The 25,762-nt window shown below is 36.3% G+C and overlaps 1 protein-coding gene across 1 annotated transcript in view; it reads right to left on the reverse strand.

Annotated features, from left to right (window-relative positions):
• The window catches only part of nahoda (DOMON-like domain-containing protein nahoda), a 31,164-nt gene extending 6,688 nt beyond the window's left edge, over positions 1-24,476 (reverse strand). The window contains 10 exon segments of the mRNA XM_029308148.2: positions 261-337; positions 339-846; positions 1,069-1,113; positions 1,782-2,225; positions 2,518-2,749; positions 3,081-3,204; positions 3,283-3,380; positions 10,411-10,481; positions 14,348-14,726; positions 24,057-24,476. Of these exon segments, the coding sequence (XP_029163981.2) occupies positions 261-337; positions 339-846; positions 1,069-1,113; positions 1,782-2,225; positions 2,518-2,749; positions 3,081-3,204; positions 3,283-3,380; positions 10,411-10,481; positions 14,348-14,543 (1,795 nt within the window). The 5' untranslated portion in view covers positions 14,544-14,726; positions 24,057-24,476.
• Between the last annotated feature and the right edge of the window lie 1,286 nt (positions 24,477-25,762).

Consider the following 25,762-nt stretch of genomic DNA (forward strand, 5'->3'; position numbering starts at 1 on the left):
CGAGATGATCTGATGGCTATCACTACGAGAGATTTTCTTTACATTTCTTTACATTTCATCTTTTTCGCATTTCAATGAAAATAATATAAAATAAAATAGTTTTACGTATAATATTAGAATTTTAAAAACACAAAATAAAAATACTTCATTAAACAAGAGAGTTAAAAAGCAAAAATCTCTGGTAGCTCAAGAGTTAATGATATAGCGTGGCGAGTTTGATATATGTGCATAAACAAGCGTTAAATCGGTCCATTCGTTACCTTTCGTCGCTCCCGACTTTGGCCTCGGCTCCGAGTTGGGTTCTGGTTCAGATTTAGGTTCCGGTTCAGATTTTGGATTCCGGCTCGGATTTCGGTTCCGGTTCAGAATTCGGTTCCGGTTCGGATTTTGGCTCTGGCTCAGATTTCGGTTCTGGCTCGGATTTTGGCTCTGGCTCGGAATTCGGCTCTGGCTCGGAATTCGACTCTGGCTCGGAATTCGGCTCTGGCTCGGAACTGGGTTCTGGCTCAGATTTTGGTTCTGGTTCAGAGCTAGGTTCCGGTTCGGATTTTGGTTCTGGTTCAGAGCTAGGTTCCGGTTCGGATTTCGGTTCTGGCTCAGAGCTGGGTTCAGGCTCGGATTTCGGTTCTGGCTCAGAGCTAGGTTCGGGCTCGGATTTCGGTTCTGGCTCAGAGCTAGGTTCGGGCTCGGATTTCGGTTCCGGCTCAGTACTGGGTTCAGGCTCGGATTTTGGTTCTGGTTCTGAGCTGGGTTCTGGTTCTGAGCTGGGTTCTGGCTCGGAGGTAGGTTCTGGCTCGGATTTCGGTTCTTGCCTGATGACAGTGCTGGACTTGGCGACCGGTTTTCCTGTGCAACAAAGTATCGTACGTCGCGTCGTGCGAACTACCTACTTATAGGGACCATCACCTCGTGCGTCGTGTCTCGAAATAAGGTAATTACAAATCGTACAAAGGATTAGTACAGACTACTGGGATTTTTTTTGGATAAAACTACGTATCACTACTGATTCTTGAATAAGCGAGCGACTCATCGGGACTGTTCTGTGGATATAAAATGTACGATACATACCGTTCGTAGACACCGAGATTGGTTCCGGAGATCTTTTCTTGCGACCTACGCAAAAAAAATTAATTATCAATCAAAGAACGTCTCACAGAAATCATTTAGCAGGAATGGTTACAAAGATCACGTTGTAAATAATTTCTTATTCGGTTCAAAGCATAAAAGTTTTTTTATGCAATTGACAAGTCATATTACGACACAATAACGACATTAAAACTTTCAGTTTTAAAAGAACTTGCAACTCACATGTAGATAAAAATAATACAAGTGTATAAATGTAATGTTTGTTCATATGTAATATTTAATGCCCCTGATGTCTCATTATTCAAACGCATATTACTTTTGTTCATATTGTCATTTTTCTATGACCGACATTTATGTAATTACGAGCTCCTTGAACTCCTACACAGATCAAATATAACACGTCGGAATACATCGAGCAATAATAATAGTGTATTAGCGATTGTTTGCCGTGCGCAATAGTAGAAAAAAATATAAGCACTCTTCGAATGCGTCTTCATTCATTTTTCTTCGTAATACAAAAGCAATCTTATAATCATCCTCGTTAACAAAAATAATGTTATAGCAAACATAAAGTTCAAGAAAAATATATAGTCGATTAGAATAATTTTAAAATACAATTCGGCAAACATATTACAACGATAAATATTTCTTTTCCGAAATAACATGAAAAAATTAAACAATTTTAAAAATCTTACCTTGCTTCGTGCTGACTTGATAAGTTACGCTGGTCTGCACGGTGACGTCGGCATCCGGTCGCGAAGTTACAAACGTCGCAGCGTCCGCCTTAGCCGATCGCCTCTTCGCTATCGATTTCTCGCCATCTCCGGGTTCTGGTTCCGGTTCTGGCTCGGGTTCCGGTTCCGCTGTGGGTTCTGGTTCCGATTTCGGCTCTGTTTCCAATTTTGGCTCCGGCTGCGGAAGCGGTTCGGGTATATCCCTGATCATCGGGAAGGATCGACAGGTCGGGCCCAGATCGTCGGGCCTCCATCCAATACCGATCCACGTCGTCGAGTTGGCTACGAGGATGCCCTCGAGCTCTTTGCTGTCCTTCAAGATTCTCCAGTAGAACATGATGTCATCGGAGAATCGCTTCATTGTGTACGAGTTCAAGTCTATGTCGATGTTTTTTACCGGTGATCCTACAAATAGTCATCGAATTCGAAGATGATTTAGGCAATTTAAAATAATTTTTCTCTCAAAAATCTGTTTTATTACAAACTATTAATGTATTATATTTCAAATAAAAATATGCACAAGATATAAATTTTCAAAAGACAAGTTTAATATGAGATAAAAAAATTAGAGTAAAATCTGAGGGAAAGAAAAGATATTTCACATTTTCTACATTAGAAACACTCTAATATCGAGTGACGAGGAAGTGTCCCAGTGGCGCGAGAAATTCTCGAAAGGAATTTCCGCGGTGAAACTTACTTTTCGCGCAACCCGGACCGAACCAGCCGGTGGTGCAGTAGCAGTACTTGGTAGGCGCGGTCGTGCCGCCATTGTCGATGCATATGCCCTGAATACCGCAGTCCGAGTCGTCCAGGCATTCCTCCTTAAATTCGCACCTCGCGCCGTGATAAAGACGATCGCATCTGCACCTGCCCAGCAAGTAACGTCCGTGACCGCTACAATCCTCTCGATAGTCCTTCTTGTCACGGATCTGTCAGAAAAATTGTAAGAAAAAAAATATTAAATATTAAAAATAAATATTAATAATTCCTCAGTTCCTATATATTCTTGTATGTTCTCTTTTGAAAGATGTCAGAACAGTTCCTCTTATGCATTTTTTCTTCAACTATAATTTTTTTCACAATTTTTCTTGAATACTAGACCAAATGTCTATTTATTAAATGCCGCGAGAAGAACTCACGTTGTAATTAATTCATGTTCATATTGTCTCAGTTTATGTGTTGAATCGTCCCATTATTTAACAGAGTTAGAGAATAAAAGCAGCTACATTTGTACCAAAAGAGAAATCATGAGAAACTCACATCGATGTCGGCACACGACCAAAATCTGTAGCTGGAGCCCCATTCCTCGGCCTCCCGCAGCAGTCTGATGGTGCAGTCGGTGCAGGTGAAATCTTGCGGCAGCTGCACGGCATAGCTCTGCGCCCTGCAAATCAAAGAAACAACACGTGTCAGATTTACGACAAATTGGAAGAGATGACACGCTTCTTATGTTCACACTTACGTAGCATCGTCCTCGACGAATTCGCTGTTTCGCGTGATGGGCGTCAGATCGATCAGGGGTCTGTCGTAAAAATCTAAGATCTGAAGCCGAAAGCCACCCTGAAAAATAGCAAATATACAAATTATTTATTTTCTCAAAATTATCCAGTTAACTTTTATTCGCTCTAATTATTTTTCTCGCTCATTTCTTCTTCGAGAAAATATTGTAACGTTTATATGACATAAGCATTGAATTATTTAACATGAATTAAAGATGATAAACTTTTCAGATATTTTTTAAGAAGACGAAAAAGAATCTTCTATATAATCTAGAAGCGGAAAAGTGTGTTTCCATCATACACAGACGAGTCATGAAATGTATAATCGACCATTAATATTTTGTCCATTCACGGCACTTTACTAAATTTATTGCTTTTCTTCAAGTTCCGCAATAAATGGCACATCAATCGGTAAAACGGTTTAGAACGGTTTTAATACCAATCGCATAAGCGGAATTGATGCAAGTGGGTCTCTCAGTCATTCGAGATTTCTCGATTTTTTTCTCGCAACTCGACGACGAGTTGCAAGAAGCAAAGTGATTCGTTCCATCGTCGTTGCAATTTGCTACGCAGGCCTTAATAAATCTACAATAACGGATTACTCTCCTTTTAGAATTTACCGACACCCTAAAGACGTATATACTTGCTACCTGGGACACAATTAATGTCGTTACTATAAAATTATTTCACATTAACACGTTATTTAAGCAATTATCAATCAAATGAAATACAATTAAGCACAAATATGCATATAAACATTTGATAGAAAATGAGAGAACATTATTTTAATTAGATTAATAGCCGCGTTAATTATCATATTAATTTTCTTTGACCGGCAACAAAATAAGGTAAGCAATTTGAGGCTGCAATCCAAGATATCCGGATCATTTAGACAAGTATGTATGTATCTCGGCCGTGGTTATAATAATAATAATAATTATCCGGATCCTGACACGAATATCTGCGTCCGCATCGATGCCAGAATGTCGATGGATATAGCGGTATATGGAGTCATCGTGTCGTATACACAAGCACATCTTATGCAGAAGAGCCTCGGCGATTGGTCATGTTACCTCTCTGTCAGCGTTTACCCTCGCAATCTCGCGCTTGCGACACACGATTTATGAAATTCGTGCGCCGAATTAAGACGAAAGGGTTCTCCCCTCTCTCCGTCAAGAATAATGACGGAATAATGACAGCGGATTAATGAATACCTCGGCTCGGCCGATTGATATGCGCCATCGATTGCGACATCGTGAGATTCTTTATAATCGCCTCGGTCCCGTTAGGAAAGCGCAACCGCTCACGATGCAAGTTTATAAACAGAGTGTTTTATTGGGTAACATCCGTATCCGTCCGTGACGATGACGATTCCGTAGGAGGATTATCGCCGACCGGATCTGCGGATGCTATTACGACCTCCATATTGAGAGAGAGAGAGATGCGATTTTCCTATTTCGGAAATCGGTAATTTTAATCACGCATGCAGATATATCTCCGTGTGTGCGTTTGGATATAATCTCTTCCATTCTTTTTTGTATCTTCAGTTCGATCCAGTCTTGCCTTCGATGTTATGCATCCGGAAGAAGCAGAAGAATGCATGAAAAAATGTTTATATGTTACAAGGTTGCGCAAACTTGAATCTTGTATATAGGTATACAATTTTATTGTTGAAGCAATGCAATATTTCTTAATTCAATGTTGATGAGGACGTTTTATATCATTTTCTTTATATTATAATTAATAATTATATAATTATATATTTTTTGTACTATAATATTACAATATTATATATGTATAATTATTAATAATATTTATAATAATTATAAAGGTAATAGTGAAGGAAAGCTCTCCGAAAAAAGTAGAAGAGAGGAGGCGGATTTTCATTTATAGATTAGTGTTTCGCACAAAAATAAACAATATTGTAAATAAAATTTTGGCAAAATCGGAGAGAATTTTCATAAAATTATTGCTAAAAATTTAAGTAAAAATTGAGTCTCACCGATACAATGCGCAAGCAGTGGAATTGTAAACGCATGCGATCATTGCGATTGCGATCGAATTTATACGATAATTATAATTAACGACACTAATTAATAACCACAATCAGGACTTTCGCTATGTGATGAATGCATGCACATTGATCACGAATAATGAGAAAGTGCTCTAGAGGGCAACATTCTAGATTATGTTTGAAAATATATATTCATCTATAGTAAAACAAGATCGACCAATCAGGACAGAGATCTTAGATCTCCGATTGGTCGACCAAATTTTAGTCCACCAATCGGAGATCGAATTCTAGATGAATATATTTCCAGAGTGCTGCCGCCCTCTGGTGCACTTCGCGTTGTTCATGATCAATGTTCGCGCACTCGTCCGCGTCGGTCCGCGAAAGTACGCGAATATAAGTATTAATTAGTATCTTTACGCCGTTAATTACCGTATACATCTGATCGCGTCGCGTGACCCGACATCGTGATCGCATCGCACGCGCGAGATTGACTTGAATTGATTTGTCGGCCGCGAATCTTGCTCGGCGCTCGTCCTCCGCCCGAAAGCGCGCTGTCACGTGACGCGTGACGTCACAGCTCCAACTTCAAGCCGCCGAAAGTTCGCGCGCGCAAGTTTCCGAGGGTGGATCGCGAGAGGCACCGGGCATTTTTGACGCGATAATTTTCCGAGTTTTTCGATGTTGTCGGTCGTATTCTAAGTAGGTAATTGCGCGTTTCCGGTCGTTCTTCCGCGTCATCGTGTCGAAGTATCGTTGCACGACGAATTTGGCTCGTAATTTGCGTCGAAAAATCGCGGGTCGACTACGACAACGATTACGGGGTTATGCCGCCATATTATTTTTGTTATTTATCGCGAGATGGTTTTTCGTCGTCGAGTGTTCAGTGAGATATAAAATATAGTGAAGTGTAGTGAAGTGGAATTATCGTCATATAAGACTCCCGATGAATCAGTCGATCTTGAAAAGAGCGGCGACATGAAAACAGAGCATCGGTTTCATTCGCGCGCGAAGAAGCTCTCGCGATTCTCACGTTTCACCGAAACGTGTCGAAAATGTGATTAATTAAAATCTAGACGTCGCCGCTCGTCGCGAATGAAAAAGTAACGTGAGTGCAAGTGTTTTGAAGCTTCTACGAGGAGAAAGCATCAACGGAACAACTCTATGGTAAATATTTAAGTGGTCGATATTTATAAATTTATAAAATATCTTTACATATTTATAAAAAAAATTTGTTGATAAAAATTGCAATATGTTTCTATCAAATTTTTAATTAAATATTTATTAAATCGAATAAAAAAACTTAATGTAAATAATAATTTTATTCTTTTTAATATTAATTATTTTAAATTTCACTAATATACTAATTTCCATGTATTTATATTTTACAGTTTATAACTCTGCTGCTGCGTATCGTATCGGTGAGTCTCATCGAATTTTACTTAAATTTTGAGTAATAATTTGTAAAAATTGTCTCTGATTTGAAACACGAATCTTCCGCTCCTTTCGCTCTCCTTCAATATTATAAATTATAATTATATAAATATAATTATACTTAATAAAATATTAATTAATATTACAATATAATTCTAATGAATCGAATTGTTCATTTCATATTTGAATTGACGAATGAAGATTAATAGCTTCGATTTTTCGGATTAAGTTGTCGGATGCGCAAATCTCATCGTAGGTATCTTGCTCGAATGTCGCGTGACAATCAGTCGATGAAAGACGGGGAACGAAACGATGATGGTAGCGCGCTTCCCACCTTGGGACATCCACGAAGGAGAGAGAAAGGGAAGAGATCGGGCAGCCGCAACGACGTGGTACTGCTTCGCACGGTGAACACACCTGCACTCTCGGAGGCAGGCACCGAGTTGTTATTGTCGAATTTTTCTCTCGCGCCAATATCTTGCGGAGATATTTATTTCCCGCGCGGCTTCGAGGAGGTTCTGCGGTCAAGATTTTTAAATGTCCCTAAAATGTCGTAATGTAATCCGCGCGAATCTGTTTATCGAGTTTCGTGTCCGCATCGTTAACGACTGTACACTTTATCTTCCTACTAAGGAGAGATTAAATTTTTCTTGCATACATATTTGGAGATATTGTAATTCTTTTCGCGATTGCGGTTGATATTTTCATGAATCTAGGAGCATCAAGAAAGGAGAAAATATGCGATTTCTTCAGTATTTCTTCATGTATTCTTTGACTAGAATCTACAGACGACCTCATCTCTCTTTAAGGCTTTTATCATTTATTTTTTCTACCTTAATTATTTTAATTATTTATATATTTTTATATATAATTTATATATATACAATATATCTACTTTTTTATATATTTTTTATATATAATTTTAATATATTTTATATATTTTTTAATATATTTTTATAATTTTTGAGCTCTTATTCCCTATTATGGCAACATGAGTGACGCAATAGATCTTAGATAAGGGTAGCAATCCATTCACAAACCTTGTCGAAAAAATGCAGATATTGTTGAATAATCGCATTTCTACAATGGAGAACGTTTCGAGGATGGGAGTTGCTGCATATACGGTTTCGCTGCACGCTCCGGCGAGTAAGACTCGCGGAGTTTTGCACATTTAACCGAAGGCGAGACGACGCCTCTTCGTGGCCGAGCGATCGTCATCGGCGAACGTTCGAGTTTACGGTACACGGCATACCAATCTCTTCTCTCTACCTACCTCAGGAGGCTCTTGGCCGTCTATAACAGCCGCCTCTATTCGGCCTACGAGTAGGCCGCATGCCTACGAGGCGACCACGCTTGTGAATAATTCAACGCGAGTCACCTTGAGCAAGAGAGAGAGAGACGTGCTCTTTTCCTTTCGTAGACTACGAGCGGACAAATTCGTAATGTCCTGCGGATAGTGTCGAGGACTCGTACGCTGAATACCAATCGAACGATTCACCTAACGGTGTGATTATTATCAAGCTGGTTGGTGCGAGAGAGACCATCACGTTGACGTTTCCTCGTTTGCTTGCCATGGTGCACTTTAATGAGCAACGAGAATTTTATTATTATTATTTGACAGTATTTCTACATTTTTATTTTGTGTGCTAAAAAAATAGGATCATTATAAAAAATTTGGAGAGAAATTAAAAGTCTCTCTAACAATCTTTGACGTTCCTAGAATACTTTCTAGAAACACCTCTCTTTCTCTCTTATATATATCTCTCTCTCTCTTACAGTCGACGAGAGGTGGCAAAAGAGCGACATTGCAAGAGCTACTATTTAGAGTTTTGATAACACGCGATGTCTTTAATGTCACGCTTCGCACTTCGATACTAATGCTTTCTCCAAAGGCTCGTAAAGCTTTCTCCTTCGGTTGACCGGAGATTCGCAAGAATCGTGTACGTTCGACAAGGCCGATTGTGCACATGTATACTATCGATAGCCGCCTTCACTGTAATTTTATTTATCCAGATTTCGATCTAGATTTAATCGCGTAGAATTATACCAACTTTAATTTCAGTCGATCGAGAATCTACGTATACTGTCATTAAAATAATTAATCCACCGCACAGATTGTAAAAGATAATTACTATAATATAAAAATATATATAATAAAAATTTATACTAATATTAATAAATATTACTATCATATTAATAATATTAATAAATAATTAATTACTATAATATTAATATATATTTTATTAATATTATTATTATTTTATCAAAATATTATTATTATTTATTAATATTAGTTTATTCAATTATTACTAGTAATAATTTATTGATATATTAAATTATATACAATTTAATATATTAATACTAGTATTAAATAAATAAAATTATACATTATATATTAAATTTCTAATTAAAGAATCCATGAAGAAATACTGAAGAAATCATATATATTCTTTTTTTTTATATGCTTTAAAATTCATGAAGACATCAACCGCAAACGCAAAAATTATTTTCAAATAAGTATGCGAGAAAAATGTAATTAAAAACTATAAAATTAAATTAATATATGTATAATTACTTTTTGTTGATTTATACGAATATTTATTAGAATATCATATAAATAATTGCGATAATAATGCTCCGTTATGTCGGACGCGTTTCGGGCCGAGAAACGTAGGAGCCCGGAAAGTTCAGCGCTCCGGAGAAAGTAGTCCCGATGCATAAATAATAAAATGCACACGCGTACGATTTTATCCCGTCTTCACGTAACCGTTAATACGACTTTTGAGCAGTTTGGGGTACGTTCGTAAGTATATATATAGAGATGTGTAACGCGCGCAAGTTAACGCCGAGTATATAAGCATCAGCAATAACCATGCTGGCGTTATTACACACACATTTTGTTTCCCTTTCTCTCTCGCAAAATATCCGCGAGAAATCCGAGCGATTCTCGACACGGCCGGACGAAGCATAAAACGAGTCGTTACTTCATTCAAGATTCCTCTCCGCGTTGATTTTATGTAGGAGCGAATTTTGATAAAAATGAAAAAAATATATGCATATAAAATAATTCGAAATGTACATATATTATTTGTATACAAAAATTTTCTCACAATTTTTTACACGAAGTAACATAAAATAAAGATTAGTATGAAAATTTCGCTATCGTATGTATAATGGGAATTTAAATATACCGTATAATGAATATACATCAGCATCAGTAATGTTGCGCGTCAGAGCGAAGAAAAAAAATATCGCGGTGCTATAAAATATTCAAGGAGGTAGTGCCTCGAGATTATTTTCGACATTCCCAAGAGAGATTCCCGTTTTTTACACTCTTGCTAATTAATTTTCTGAGCATCGAAAACTTGCCTTCTGCTACAAAGGCGCATAAAGTATAAACTTCCTGATATAAAATTTATAGAATTATTTATGTATAATATAGTTTACAATTTTTTACGTATTATTATACGTTTGAATGATTAAGTTTAAATCATAATTTTATATGATTTTTTTCTCCACGCATAATTATTTAATTCACTTTACTAAGCTTTTGTAAAAAAAAGGCGATGTCTCTTTCTCTCTTTAAAAAAGATTGCATAAGATTCATGTAGCATGATAAAAAGAATTTATGAGGAATTTTACTCACTCTGTGGGGATAGGCGAGATGCCACGTGACGTTGAAATTGCTTCCTGCCAGTAATGACGTCTTGACATGACCTGAAAACGAAATACGAAATATTAAAATTAGGCTGTCACCGTTTCGTCGCAAAGTTTCGTATAATCGGATAATGATGGATCGTCGATTAATTCTAAAAATTCGTCATCGTGGAATATTACCTTGCGACCTATTTCGGAGGTCACGTGCTTTTAAAGTCGAATATACACCGCGAAATATCTCTCGTCTCTATATTAATTATTCAATCAAATATACTTTCGAACGCGAGAGGAGATAAGTACCGCAATAAAATACTAATCGTAGTCATATTAAGATCTCCTTGTCTTAAAAAGATTGACACCAAGGTGAGACATTCATATATAGAAGAATTTAATTATTTAATGATTAATAAAATTCACAAAAAATTGAATTAAAAACTTAATAAAAGAATTATTAAAAAATCGTTCAAAAATTGAAAATACATATATTCTTTTATTTTTATCAATTTTTCAGCGTTGTATCAATAGATGTATATTGTGTAACAATGTTTTCCAATTCTCTTCTATTACAAATGATTATATATTCTATGTTGTGGCTATATAAATCCCTTTAGCGAAGGGATTTCCCGCAGGAGACGCTAGGCGAATCCGCGAGGCTTACGCACTAATTTAATATAAATGCAAATAACTGATTAGCCTCCGGTACTTTTAATCAACTTTTCCAGTATTACCAGACCGATCCCTTCCGCTTCCCCGAGCGTCTCCGGAAGGAAAGCGGTTCTTCTCTTCCATTGACCGAGCGGAGTCGTCGGAGCGGCTCGATTAAATTACGATCGCGGAAAGAAAAATTTATAGCCGCGCATCAACCGGTACGCGTTAACGCAATCGTAAAGACGCACAGTCGAGTCTCAAACTTCGACTTATTTTCTATATAATGTAAACATTTATTTGAAATTAAAATTTGGAAGAAACGACGAGAAAAGCTGCGAGTGTCGAGAGAAATAATTTAATATCGAATTATCGTAATTTATCGATTACAGGGTACACTGAAAAAAAAAAATGATTATTTCAATAAATATTTATTTCAATACTGTCTTATAAATCATTTATTTGAAACTAATAATATTGATTTGACGTGAAAAAATATTTATTCGATATAAGAAAAATCTTTTTCAAAATAAATAATTTCCATGTGGAAATAAATATTTATTAATTTAATAATTTTTTTTTCAGTGTAAGCGAAATGAAATGTCACCGAACAATCGCAGTTGTCCGAGCGTGCAATTTTTCACGCGACTTTTTCGCAATTTCGTATATAATACACGTGACGTGAGAAAACGCCGCGCTCGTGATAAGCAGCACGATTTACGAAATTAATTGTCACGTCGAAGATGGCGATGAGCAAATGGGAGCGGAGCTCGGAAAGAAGCTCGTGCGCGCAGGAGAAGACTCGTCGTCTCCCTTATTGTATTAAGACGAACGTATATAATTCGCGTTAGTCCCGACAGCGTAATGATACAGGTCTTTCTTTCCTCGTGTCGCTTATGTAACAATCTGCGCGGTGCCATCTACGGCGTGGTCTTAATTACGCTTTCGCAAGGGAAAATGACAGGGGTAAGGGAGGGAAGGTGCACCGACGACATCGGGCAAGGTGGGTAATTGTAACAATGTTCTTATACGTCTCGTCCTTATACCGCAACAATGTGAAAACACTCAACGCGCAGCCGTAATCTCTTTATTCTCGTGTAACTTTTCACTCCGTTGAGCTCGCCGATGATAAAAAATTATTAATTAAAGAGAAAAAAGTTCCAGAGATTCTTCAAGACACGTATCCAAATATATATTATATTATAATTATATAAAATTATGCAATATATAATATAAAGTACATTATGTATTATAATTTTATATGTATAATTATAGATATGTTTGAACGCATCTTGAAACATTTTTTGATATTTTTTTCTTTTATATTTTACAATTATTGACCCTGAAGAAGAAACTCTCGTTAATTTATCGAGTTATCAGATTAAATATACAATTAATCATCATGGCACTATATTTTTATTGTATTAATATATTTTATTTTATATTTTAATGCACGAATCATTATATAAGCTTATGATAGTTTTTAAACCACACTAAAAAAATTTATTGAATTCGAATAAATATTTATTTCAATACTGCCTAATATGAATCATTTATTTGAAACTAATAATATTGATTCGATGTGAAAAATATTTATTTGATATAAGAAAAGCTTTTTGCAAACCAGATAAATATTTATTTATTTCAAATAAATAATTTATTAGATAGTATATTGAAATAAATATTTATTAATTTAATTTTTTTAATGCACCCTCTTTTGGAAAAAAATTTGTTTGACTCTTTCCCTTCTACCTAGACTCTGAGTACGCGTAAAATGTGGAAGATAATAATGCCGAGAGGTTCGCGCTCCCTTCATGCAAGTCGGTGAAAGTCGCTTCGAATCATACTGGCTATCCCCACCGGGATAAAGGGAGACAGAGAGAGAGAGAGAGAGAGAGAGAAATCGACTCCACGTTAATGTCGTTTTCCCATGGAATCTAAGCTCCCTTCCCTCCCTCGCCTTCTTGCACATCGCCCCGATGTACATTCAACCCTCTCTTTTCGTCGCTTCTCCGGAGATGCTCGGAGACTCTAACGAAAATGCGCGTTTCCGGGGGTAATATCTAGTTAATTAGTTAAAAGTTTAAAAAAAAGTTAATAACTTTTAACTTAGTTTAGTTAATTTAAAATGTATTAATTTTGAACTTCAACTAGTTATTTTTGACCTTAAACTTATTAACTTTTTTCCCAAGTTTTAAGTTTTTTTAAATTTCTGAATACTATTATTCTTTTTAATTTTTATGTTCATTTGTCATCAATTGTAATTACCAAAAAAATATATTTCTATATAAAAATCAAAATTTCTTTGTTATTTGTTAAATTGTTATAAATGTTAAAACAATAAACGAAATTCTAATTTAATATAAATAACGTTTTTAAAAATTAACTTTTAATTTAACTTCAGTTAATTTAATTTTAATTTAACTTTAACTGAGTTAATTTTTTGTTCAAGCAATTTTAACTTAACTAAATTAATTTTACAAGCAACTAACTTTAACTTAACTTAGTGGAAAGAAATTATTAACTTATCCAATTCTATAGAAAAGAGGAGGGAGGCGAGATTTCTGAGGGAGAAACCTGATTTCGTTGCGTGCGTATTCCACCTGACATTCCAGTGAAGGCTGAAATAACGTTTCAGAATCGCAATGGCGAAAGTACTATTCTGAGATTGCAATATTTAGCCTGCAGTCAATTAAATTTAATTCTTTATTAAATAAGTTAATATTCCTAACTCTCCGTTTCTATTCCTCGCAACGCAATCTCGCATTTCACCGAAGGTCTCGAGTGTGTCTCGAAATAATATAGTAATATCTCTACACTTTCCTTTTCAAAAAAAAAAAAAAAAAAGATATAATATATTATTTTTTCTAATATAATTATCAATTCATCTTTCTAATTTGAAATAATTACGACAAAAGACTGTGTAAAGATTCCAACGCGTCGAAACCATAATAAACTTTTTCTCGCGTTCTAAACAGCTTAATGATAAGTTTCGTTAAATAATGATCCGTGAGACAAGCCATATATTTCACCAGCAATTAAATCTGAATAATGAGCGTCTTCTTAACCCGTTCCTTCCAAACTTAATCTCCGTTCACATTTTTCTCCACTATAATACAATCATAATATTATCGATACTTCTTCGTTGGGGGGAAAAATTGATTCTAAATTGAGCGTTAAGGAAAGAAAGGAGTGAAAGGAAACGCGCGCACTTATGAGTTACGTTATACCGTACACCTGATGGACCTAATAATAATAGTAATCGTCGTTAATCCACTCACCACGAGGCATGCCGCACGGTGCCGGCGTCCTGGCGTTATCCAGGAAGTCCAGGTCGTACTGCCTGGCCGGTGGAAACGTCAAAGCCACGTGGGCGCGCGCGCTTTCCCAGGCCGTCGACGTCAGCATCAGCAGGAGCGAAAGTGACGTCAGACAGGACGCGACTAGCGTCGAGTTCGGTTGCGTTCTCCGCGACATCCTTCCGTAATCTGGTCCACGGGGTGAAAATAATCTTTGTTTACGCGGTAAAAGAAGATGTAGAGAGAGATGATGATGTCCTTCACGACGCTTCCGCGTTCACCAGCGATATTTCCTCTCCTGAGACGAGTCCTTCCGTCCGAGCCCCCCGCATCAGCGTCGTAATTCCAATCGCTCGCCGATCTGAAAGCCGAGCGATGAACTTTGTTATTTTACGATCGGTCGATCGATCGATCCCGGAGCGAGAGATCGGCGGATACAGTCGATATTTTCCTCGCGTGATCTGGATCTGAATGTTAAGAATTGCGTATTCTCTTGGCTCGCGGTTAACTCAATCCGTGTTGCCGATATTGAATAAAATTAGGCCGCATTTAATTATACACTGTAAAAAAATATGTAATATATTACGTAAAAATATGTAAAATTATACAATAAATAATGAAAATGTACACTGAAATATTCATGCACTTTTACATGGAAATTACTTGTTCAAAACTGGAAAAATTACTTAATTATCACTGTAATTTTTTTCTATATTTATTATAAAGTGAAAATACATATTAATGTAAAATATAGGCAAAATTATTATTCTTATGTAAAAATTACTTGTAATTTTAAATTTAATATTTTTATACTTTATTAGAATTTTATTTTATAAGCATATTGCATTTATCTATTTTATTTATAACATTATTTTATAGCATTTATACATTACTAGCATTTCCTATATATGTAATTCCATGTTCAGTGAAATATTTTTAATCTTGAAAATATATAAGAATATAATTCATATGAAATTACATACAATATAATCTGTAATCTTTCATATAGGTTGTAATATTGCATGATTCGAAACAATCCAGCATAATCATGTAATTTCACACAAATATTTTTTTCAGTGTATACATTTTCATTATTTATCGTGCAATTTTACATTTATTATTTATGTATTTTACATACTTTTTTACAGTGTAGCTTACAAACTAATTTGTGTCGATTAAAAAATTGAGACAATTAAAAAAGAAGATGAATTCCTAAGAGAGGTTTCTATTTTTAATTTTTATACACCTGTATTCAAACATACATTTACTTATTTTATTCTGTTCCGATTGTGTCGAGTGGTTCAATCGTATATGTATATTTTAAAAGTGAAAAGGTATAAACGTAGGTATATATAAAAGTTTCACTCGTCAAGAAATGAGAAAAAGTGAGAATCTTCGCGTGTGAAGCCTGTCCGAAATCATATACATATATATATTCGAGCAACTTTTTTTTCGGCACGCGAGCCGAACTAAGATTTGAATGAGGAGATTTGCGTGAGATAAACGAAAGGTGAAAAGTGAAGACGTTCACTGTGTGAATTGCATGATCGGCCGCTTGCCTGTAAATTCGTCCTCTCACAAAGATACGTGGGAAATCGCTTAAGATAGTAACGTGCGAAACAAGATTTTTCACGCGTATGCTAAGAATCGACTCGCACTTATTTGATACACTTAATTATGGGAAACTCTCGATGCGCGTGTTGCTTTGTAGTCATATAAATAGAAAAAAATTATTATCTTTTTACACAATTCCCAGATAGAAATAGAGAATCATCACTTTTACAGATATGTAAAGAGGCTTGAATTTTTCGATCTTTTAATGTAATCGATCTTTTAAAATTTCAAATTGAGGCAAATTGAACAAAAGGACGATTGAATATGCAAAGTGGAACAGTTTCGTAAGAAAAGACATTCAGCAATAAGAGACATCTTTCCTCCAGGTCTCGATTCATAAGGAAAAGGACGTAGTATAAAAATACAAGCATCCCTTTTTTATTTTTCCGGAAGTATACTTAAAGGGAACATAAAGTCAGGGTGTCTAGCGGTCAGGGAAATCTGCGGAAAACCGGGCATTGTCAGGGAATTTTATAATTTATCTGGATTTTTTCACATTATTTTACATTTGTCTCAATAATTTGAAATTTTTTATTAAATAAATATAAACTTTTTCTTGACTACCAGCACGCTAATTTTCTGTGTTGTTAAAAATCGATTCATTTATAACGTGTTCATTAATTTATATTTTCATCGTCCTGTTATTTTATTTCAATGTGTTTGATAGAGATAAAACTAAACAAATTAATATAATTTAAATAAAAAAGGTGATTGTTTAAATAGTTTATAGCGACATGTTTGTTTCGATTATCGTACATAATGCAGATTGTATAATTGATTTAAATTTTTGTGTTAACTTCCGAACCTTTTCATTGTTGACAAAAATATCTCAAGGATTTCACATTTAATTGATTTATCATATAGATATATGCAAATGATATATTTGGAAAAAATAATAAGTCAGGGAAAAAAATAAATTTCTGGTGTTCGAAAATCTGAAAAAGTCAGAGAATTTTTTTCATTGAGTCTGCTGGACACCCTGAAGTAGCTTTCACCGTGTTACGTTTTTCTTTACACAACTCCCGGTCCGTTAATCAAAGCGATGATGTACATCGGTATTTCAGGCGCGAGAACGTATAATAATTGCAAAATAAACACGTAACGAGTACACCAGAAGAAGAGTCTGACGTGGAGACAGGTGAACGAGGTGGGGCTAAAGAGAGAAAGAGAGAAGCATATACTTTTCCTCGACGTGCTATCGATCCTCGTGATCTCCGAGCTCGTGATCTCGTGGATCTCGCATAATCCGAAGGATACTCGTGTCTCGCATACGCGACCTCTTTGCCACCACCTCCGCGTTTCCCTTAGCGAGGCAGAAGAAGCGATTGTTGAGATGAGCGAAGAGAGGAGTAGCTGCATTTTATTATGCATTTTATTGCGCGCGCGCGGAAAGAGAGAGATGTGTGTGTCGAACAATAAAATTATTAAATCTCGCAGCCATCTCCGCTCACGACAAAAGTCTTTTGTAAAGAAACTGCCCGAGTCCCCAACATCGCGTCATCTTTAAACCAGGACGGGACGACTCGGCATACGAAACTGATTACAACCTAATCTCTTCTCGGTAGTGTGCATTCTTTGATTATAGAGGCACGGTTGAATTCCCCTTAGGCCATTTTCGGACTGAATCTTCTTTTTACGAAGTTGCTTGTTAAGTTTTATACAAAACACGGTGTTAGGCTAACATCTTTTATTTTCGTGAATTTTTTTGCCGAAAAAAGTGGATTTTTACGATGATAAAAATATTAACGTTAACTTTCTCATTAAAAAATATATTTATATATTATATTTAATATTGTATTTTATATTATATTTTATATTATATTTTATATTGAATATTATATTTAATTTAATATAATTTATATATTACAAGTACGTAATATCTATTCAATAAAAAGTACATCAAATTTTTTTCTGCTGCAAAAGTTGTGAAACACGTATATAAAAATGTGTAAATACCACTTTCTACCTCCATTCAACATTCGGAATTTGTTTATTCGCGCAATTACTTTCTCTATCGAAGCGATCAAAAGCATTACATTCCCGATTACCAAGGATTAGCGCGGGGAATCGATTTCGCAACGCGAATTCTTCTCGATATTCATATCTCGTTTCTCGCAGGCATAAAAGCGTACGTATAACATACACACACATCTTTTCGTAGAACGCGTATGTTATTTGCGGCGAGTAGCGCGCGCTCATGAGTCACCTGAGTCAAGTCAAGATACGCCGGAGGTGTACATGTACCTATGTACGTGCGTGCGTACGTCCGGATCGCGAACAATAGGCACGTTGCAGCCGCTAATTATCTCGTCGTTAATTCCGCATCGCCTTTTTCACTCGAAGAGATTCCACGCGAAGCGACCATCCAACGAGACTCGAGAGTCTTCTCGAACACTCGACGAATGCGCAAATATGGAACAGCGTTTTTATTTTTTTATTTTATTTTATTTTATTTACTCAGCATGTCGTTCGAGTTTGCTGAATAAACGAAAGACTGTCTCGATCGCGTATTAGCGTTGCATCGTTTAAAAGGGAACAGCTCTCACGCGAATGGCGCGTCTTTTGCATATCAAAGAGACCGATTCTTGACGCATTCGTGAGTGAACTCCTTCTGGTCGAGAGAGCTCGGTGTGTCACGCGAACGGAGTCAAACGGCGTGAAAATATCGCGGATTATTGAAACCACCTGCAGAGTTCGCTGGAATAAATATAAATGACACATCGACGCCGATGGCGATGAACGGTCCCATTCAGGCATCGGATTTCCACGTGGGAAGCAAAACACGAGAGAAAAATATATACAGTGCTTGTTGTTATCTGAATAAAATTATATAGACGATCATCTAGATAAAACTTAGATAATCATTTTATCTTTATATAGATAATAAAAAATATGTATTTATCTATATCTGTATCTTAGATGAAAAAAGTATTATCATTACTAAATTGTCTCGAATAATTTTGGTTTAGAATTATAGCACATAAAAATACTTAAATAGTAGAACTTAAACAGTAAGCGATAAAAATTTATAAATAAAAATATGAATACATATATTTTTATATGCCTTTTATAATTTACATTTTTTTTATAACTGCGTTTACATAAGCAGTCTTCAAAATTATCTAGGTGAATCGCATATAATATTATCTTATCTAAGATGATTTTACATATTTTTATCTCATTGTTATCTAGCTAATTTTAAAATCATCTAAGCACAACACTGATTTTATATATATGTATATATTAAATATACATAAGAACACAAAGAGTCGTAGAGTATCGTTTCCCAAACTCCGGCGAGGATATGTCAAGAGAAGCTAATTACTGTGGAAAAGGAGGATTGTTTGCGTAAAGGGTAATTAAGGAATTTACATCGTACGTTATAATCTGAATTGAAATTTTGTTAAGACATACGCAGATGGCACAAAAAAGTAATAATCAAATTCCGAATGTTGAAGATTGGAGATAGAAAGTAGTATTTACACATTTTTATACATGTTTTACAACTTTTACAACAAGAAAATTAAATATAATTTTTAATAAAAAGATATATATTTTTATGTAAATATATATAAATGTAGATTATATTAAATATAATATTAAATCATCAAGAGAAGCTAATTATATACTGGAAAAAGAGGATTGTTTGCGCAAAGGTGATTAAGGAATTCACGCATCGTACGTTATAATCTCAATTGAAATTTTGTTGAGACGCACAGATGGCACAAAGTAATAAATAAATTTCGAATGTTGAAGATTGGAGAAAGTAATGTTTACACAGTTTTATACATGTCTTGCAACTTTTACAACAGAAAAAATTAAATATATTTTTTAATAAAAAGATATTACATATATATTTTTATATAAATATATATACAGATTATATTAAATATATTTATAGATATAATTTTTAATGAGGAAGTTAATGTTAATATTTTTCATTATTAGGTATCGTACAAAAATCTTGCGCATTTTATTTTTAATCATAAATAATATTCAAAATTCAATTTTTCGGCAAGAAAAATTTGCAAGAATAAAAGATTTTAGTCTAACATCGTGTTCTATATAGAACTAAAATAAATTTTCTATAAATCTACTTATAAATTAATAGAAGAGAAGAAGATTCTCAAAATTTGGCAGAGCTAGAAGCGTGCAAATTTTAAATATGTCAAAGTTTGAGGATGCTTGGCGTAGATAGGAATTCAGGATAGTTTCAGTCTCTTCCTTCAAGAATTTCAGAACGAAGTTCGTTTCCTCCTGATGACTTTGCTCGAGACGGCGAGAAGTATATAACAAGTGCGTAAAAATAGCAGGTATTATTACGTTACAAACACGGAACAGAAATACACGCGAGGAGAGGAGAATTCAAAGTTATTATCAATTTCGCGTGCCGGGAAACGGACGCTCATCTGGCAGAAGCTGTCAACGCGCCTTATAGCAAAATTGATGCGCGGGATAAATAATTGATGAATCGCAATAGATGAAGATAAACCGTATGCGGTCCTGCCATAGAACGAGGATAAACATAAGAGATGCCTATCTCTTCTCGCGATCCCATGCGGCGCGTCTTTATTAATGCAAGTCATTATTTATTGTCGATATATACGAACGCGTAGGATGTATCGATATATACAGAAGCTACTTATCACTTATTTAAAATTCTGATAAAACTACTCGATACGAATAACAAAAAAGAATAATTACCCCGTCGTCCAATTTATATCAGAAGAGCCTGAGTCATGCAATTTTGGAGCATTCTATTTGAATCGAAAATTATTTCAAATATGCTGACTGGCGCGCAAAAACATTTCGGAAATTCGTGTGCGTTAGTCATGCACGAATTTGATTAATCATCAAATATTCTTCATCCTTCTCACACACAGAAAATATATATTGTATATGTAGATAATAGAAAGTACGAGTGACTTTAACGCGCGTCAAGGACTATGTATTTTAATCATCTCGTCACGTAGAATATCCGATCGTTCTCCAATTTTCAGAAGGTTGGCGATTGATTTTTCGATTAAAAAAGAGCATAAAATAAATTAGAAAAAATGAATATATACACTGAAAAAAAGATTTATTGAATTTGGATAAATATTTAGTTCAATACCGCCTTATATAAATCATTTATTTGAAACTAATAATATTGATTTGACAAGAAAATTCTTTGCGAAACAAATCAATATTTATTTGTTTCAAATAAAAATGATTTAATAAGACAGTATATTGAAATAAATATTCATTAATTAAATAATTTTTTCAGTGTATATAAAATAAATAAAATTTAAGTATACAAATTTAAATTTCAATAGCGTCGGTTTGAAGGAAAATTAATTTGACGCGATACCAAGTAATTGAATAAATCTTGGTTCGAGATTTTTAATTGAATGAACCCTGCTGATAACCCATCCCTTAAAAGAAGGTGCTGGCGAGAAAAATATCGGAGCAAAGGCACCGAAGAAATAAAATAGAAGTTAGATAATTGAAAAGACTTGTCTAGCCAGAAGGGTTCGGAGAAGCAAGTCCGCTACTGGAGTTCCGTCTTTTAAATGCGGAAAGGAGCCGCCGATCGTTCTCATTGATACGTCACAAGCCGCGTGCACGGCATAAACGTGAAGAAAAGAGACGGAAGGTGCTCGGCAGGGCGCGAGAAGAAAAGGTAAAGCGAGAAGATTAAGACCGCAACGCGTACGTGGAACGGTTCTCCTTCGTTACGTCCTAGGAAAGCTACCTGGCATTCCGGTGAATGCCGTTGATCCCTGCCTTCGCCGAGGATCGCGAAGGGCGAAAAATGAAGCGACGAGTAACACGGAAGCGTCTGCCGGCGCGACCGGAAGTGGCAGGTGTCCTTCGTCTTCTAATCGCGCTTCGAGGACTTCGACGCTCTATTGTGTTCGGATACGACGCAAAACGGTGATTCGTTTGTCCCTGAGACTTTTTCTGAAGTCTAACGACTCCGCGTTTCCTCGCGGAGAGTATATATGTATAGCTTAATTGCTCGTGTAATTGCCGAGTTGTCTAACGTTAATGAATTCACGGCGCGCTAGATATCAGATGATGCTTATAATGAAAGTTTGGAATTTTAAGTGAAATTTTCGAGTTATCTTTAATTGCGGAATACGTGCGAAACAAGGGTACGTGATATCATTAACACGTTGACTGTCAAGCAAATTTTTGCACGTCTTACTGTGGAATTTTCATTTCATTGTAGTATGCAAAATGATATAAAATATTTTATCTTTGATTATATTATCGTTTGGTTATAATTATTTAATATTAAATAATTAATATTTTATTATATTTATTATTATTATTAAATTTTGTTTGATGATATTATGCATTTATTAAAAATATTTGAAAAAATTTGACAGCAATAGGTCATCAATAACTATCATGACAGTCAACGGGTGTTAATTTTAATTTAATATATTATATAGTTATTTAAATTCGAATTAATGAAAATTCTATATGATATAGTGAGTTATTAGAACCAAAAGCAATTTATCATAAAATTTTGCGCCATAATATGATTAATAGTGAAAAGTGAATAATGGTGTGCAAAATGAGTAATATTTTAAAACCTGAAATTTTTTCAATATCCAATAAATATGTAGGTGACTCGATCATAGACTCGGCGACGCCGTATCGACTCGATATCGAATTGTTCGTCGACCCAACATTTCTCGAGCGGCCTTGGCCGTTTCTGTCGATATCGCGCGCTCGTTTGCACTTCGCGGGTTCTCGTACCTGGACCGGCGCGGCGGCTCGCGATGTTATCTCGCGAACGCGAGAGGAGAAAAAGAGGAAAGGGAACGGTACGAGGAGAGGTGGTCTCCCGCGAGGAGAGACGTTTATGGAGAACACGGCGGCGATGTGTTATGGAGAACGAGCCGGCATTCCAGGCGAGCGTCGTCGAACTCATTAACATCCCGTTCTCGTTGGCCGACGGCGTTCGCCGTTCCGTTTTCCCTCGAAATAAACAAACCAGATACGATACGATGTTACGACACACACGGCGGAGCTGAATAAGAGAGAGAGAGAGAGAGAGAGAGAGAGAAAACGGTATAATGCGGCCGTGTTATTTCGTGATGCTCGACTTAAGAATCCTCCGACGAGGATTTCGCCCCCATCGAAATTGGAGCAAGACCGATTCGATCGGTTCCTCGTATATTATTCTATTTTCATCGTTAGTCACGGTATATTTAATAAATTAAATTAATTGCGTAACGCGGCGATAATCTTTTTCCTTTCAACGCGAATAAGCTCGTTACGATAGTTGAAATTTTTCATGTGCAATTATTTATCTAGAAACAAAAGGCAAATTAATTTTGCAAATTTTTCGATTTTTTACCGATGGATTTCCTCCTCGCATTATTTGATACGATATATTTAATAAATTGATTGCGTAACGTGCGATAATCTCCTTTCAACGCGAATAAGCTCGTTACGAATTAAATTCTTCCTTGTAATTTAATATATAATCATTTATCGATTTTTACTGATGAATTTCCTCGAGTTATTCGATTAATTAAGAGAAAATGATGCGTTTAAATAAAATTGATAACAGTTGAGTTGAACGTCATCTTTACATATCGAGTTTGATGATTTGTCCATACGGATACGTATGAGACTTGTCTTACATGAATATTTTATCAGCTTTATATTCGTAACATTATTTAAAAGCGAGAAACGTGAAGAGACGCGTTTACTTTCTCGCGTGTTGTTTATTCTGAAATTGAAAGGCGAGAATTTATGAGCGTTTCTCGTTAAAGAGCGCTAGAGAGAAGGAGTGATACTCGACTCCCTACGGTTTACACTTGCGTCATGTTTGACGGCGGACTAACATCAACATATTTCTCATGAGAAGACCGCGTAACCGGCAACACGGTGCGAATGCCGTCGACCTCGTACATGCTCGAGTCGATGTTATCGCGCTCAACACGTCTGTTCATTCAACAACACACCGTCCCGAGAAACAATTATTCATATACGAGCGAGGAAAACTCCGTAGAAATTAAAATCCCAAAAAAAGGCGGCAATTTCAAGTACACAGAAACGTCAAAATTCAACTTACCCGCGCGGGCTCGTCCTTTGCTTCCTTTCGTCCTCGGAAGGGTCCTATCCTAGACGTCCCCGCGCCGACATCGTCCTCGAGGACCAACTCGCCTCGAGCGTGGAACCAGGAGCAAGGAAAGGTCTTCTTCCGACCGAGAGGAAGACGTTCGAGGACACTCCGTTTCAGCGCGCGGCCATTTTGCTCGCGGACGTTCACGTTCACCTCGCGGTGAGGAAAGAGAAAACCAGTCGCGGATATACCTCGAGAGATGTATATAGCGGCAGCAACAGGTAGCGCGCTACTCGCGCAGCGGAGATAACAACACGGACCGCGCGGAATCGCGTAGCAGACTGACTGACGGATCGGCTCCTAGTCGAGCCGAGCGAACGAAAACTTACTTTACGCTCGCCTCTTCCCACCATCGCCGCCTTCTTCGCCGAGGACTCGCTCGCCTGCTTTCTTACCTGACTTGCCTGCGTTCCCCTGTTCTCTGCTTCCCTCCCGCTCGAATACCTGCCTTGCGAGCGAGCGAGAGCCCTCCTCGTAGCTTGAAAACTCTGATGGGATGAATTATGTCGCGGAGAGGAAATGCGCGCGTTCTTTCCTCTCTGTCTCTGGACCTTTATACGTGACGTAGTATAAATGCGATACTCTGCGGGAGTTCACCATCAGTCCGCGATTTTGCAAATTCGCGTGAATCGTGCGAACGTCAACAAAAACTCGCTTGTTCCTGCTCCAGTGAGGATGCGGCTTAGGAAATTTCCGGCAACAATTAGCAACTCTTTTAAGAAATATGGAATATTAATCTAAAGTGGAGGATGCAGTTCTAGGTCCTTACTAGAGCAACAACGAGCAACTTTTTGTTGATGTTTCTTTAAAACATTGCTAGTTGTTGCTCCAAAAAATGAAACATCAGCAAAAAGTTGCTCCAGTGAGAACACAGCTCTATGTCCTTATTGGAGCAACAACTAGCAGCTTTTTAAAGAAACATCAACAAAAAGTTGCTTGTTGTTGCTCCAATTTGGACATAGAGCTGCGTCCTCACTGGAGCAACAACAAACAACTTTTGTTGATGTTCCATGTTTCTTAAAAAAATTGCTAGTTGTTGCCAAAAGTTTCTTATGCTGCGTTCTGGAGCAACTTTTTGTTGATGGTTCATTTTCTTTTAAGTTGCTCGCTGTTGCTCCAGGAAGACACAGCTTAAGAAATTTTTGACAACAAAGCTTTTAGCAACTTTTTGTTGACGTTCCATGTTTCTTAAAAAAATATAGCTTTTCTTTTCTCGCGTTCGCGATGTTGCATGCAGAGCAAATTTTGGGCGGGATAATCAACTCGATTTAGAATCCACGACGAAGGCGAGATTTCTAAAATGTGAAAAGCACGGGCTTACAAGGTTGGACAGGTATATTATTGGCTTACGTGAAACAATGTGAAATAAATACAAAAATAAATAATCTTACAACACACATATAAGGCTGGCCACTGAAGGAATTTCTATTGCGCGATCGCGTAATCCGGATAATTTTATATGCCAAGATACTTGACGGGAGATACGAGAGTGTGCAAGTATGTGGTGACAACATTGCGACAGTTGATGTCAGTGTATCTTTAGAAATATCCTATACTCGGGGGAATGAATCATAAATATGCAATGTGCGGTTTTGTATATTTTCGCAACACGAGATCAATAATTATCGTATATGCAAGCGTAAATTACTTTCTCG

Source organism: Nylanderia fulva, unplaced genomic scaffold, assembly GCF_048542155.1.
Source record: "Nylanderia fulva isolate GAGA-0341 unplaced genomic scaffold, ASM4854215v1 Scaffold12, whole genome shotgun sequence".
In the NCBI taxonomy this organism is placed as follows: Eukaryota; Metazoa; Arthropoda; class Insecta; order Hymenoptera; family Formicidae; genus Nylanderia; species Nylanderia fulva.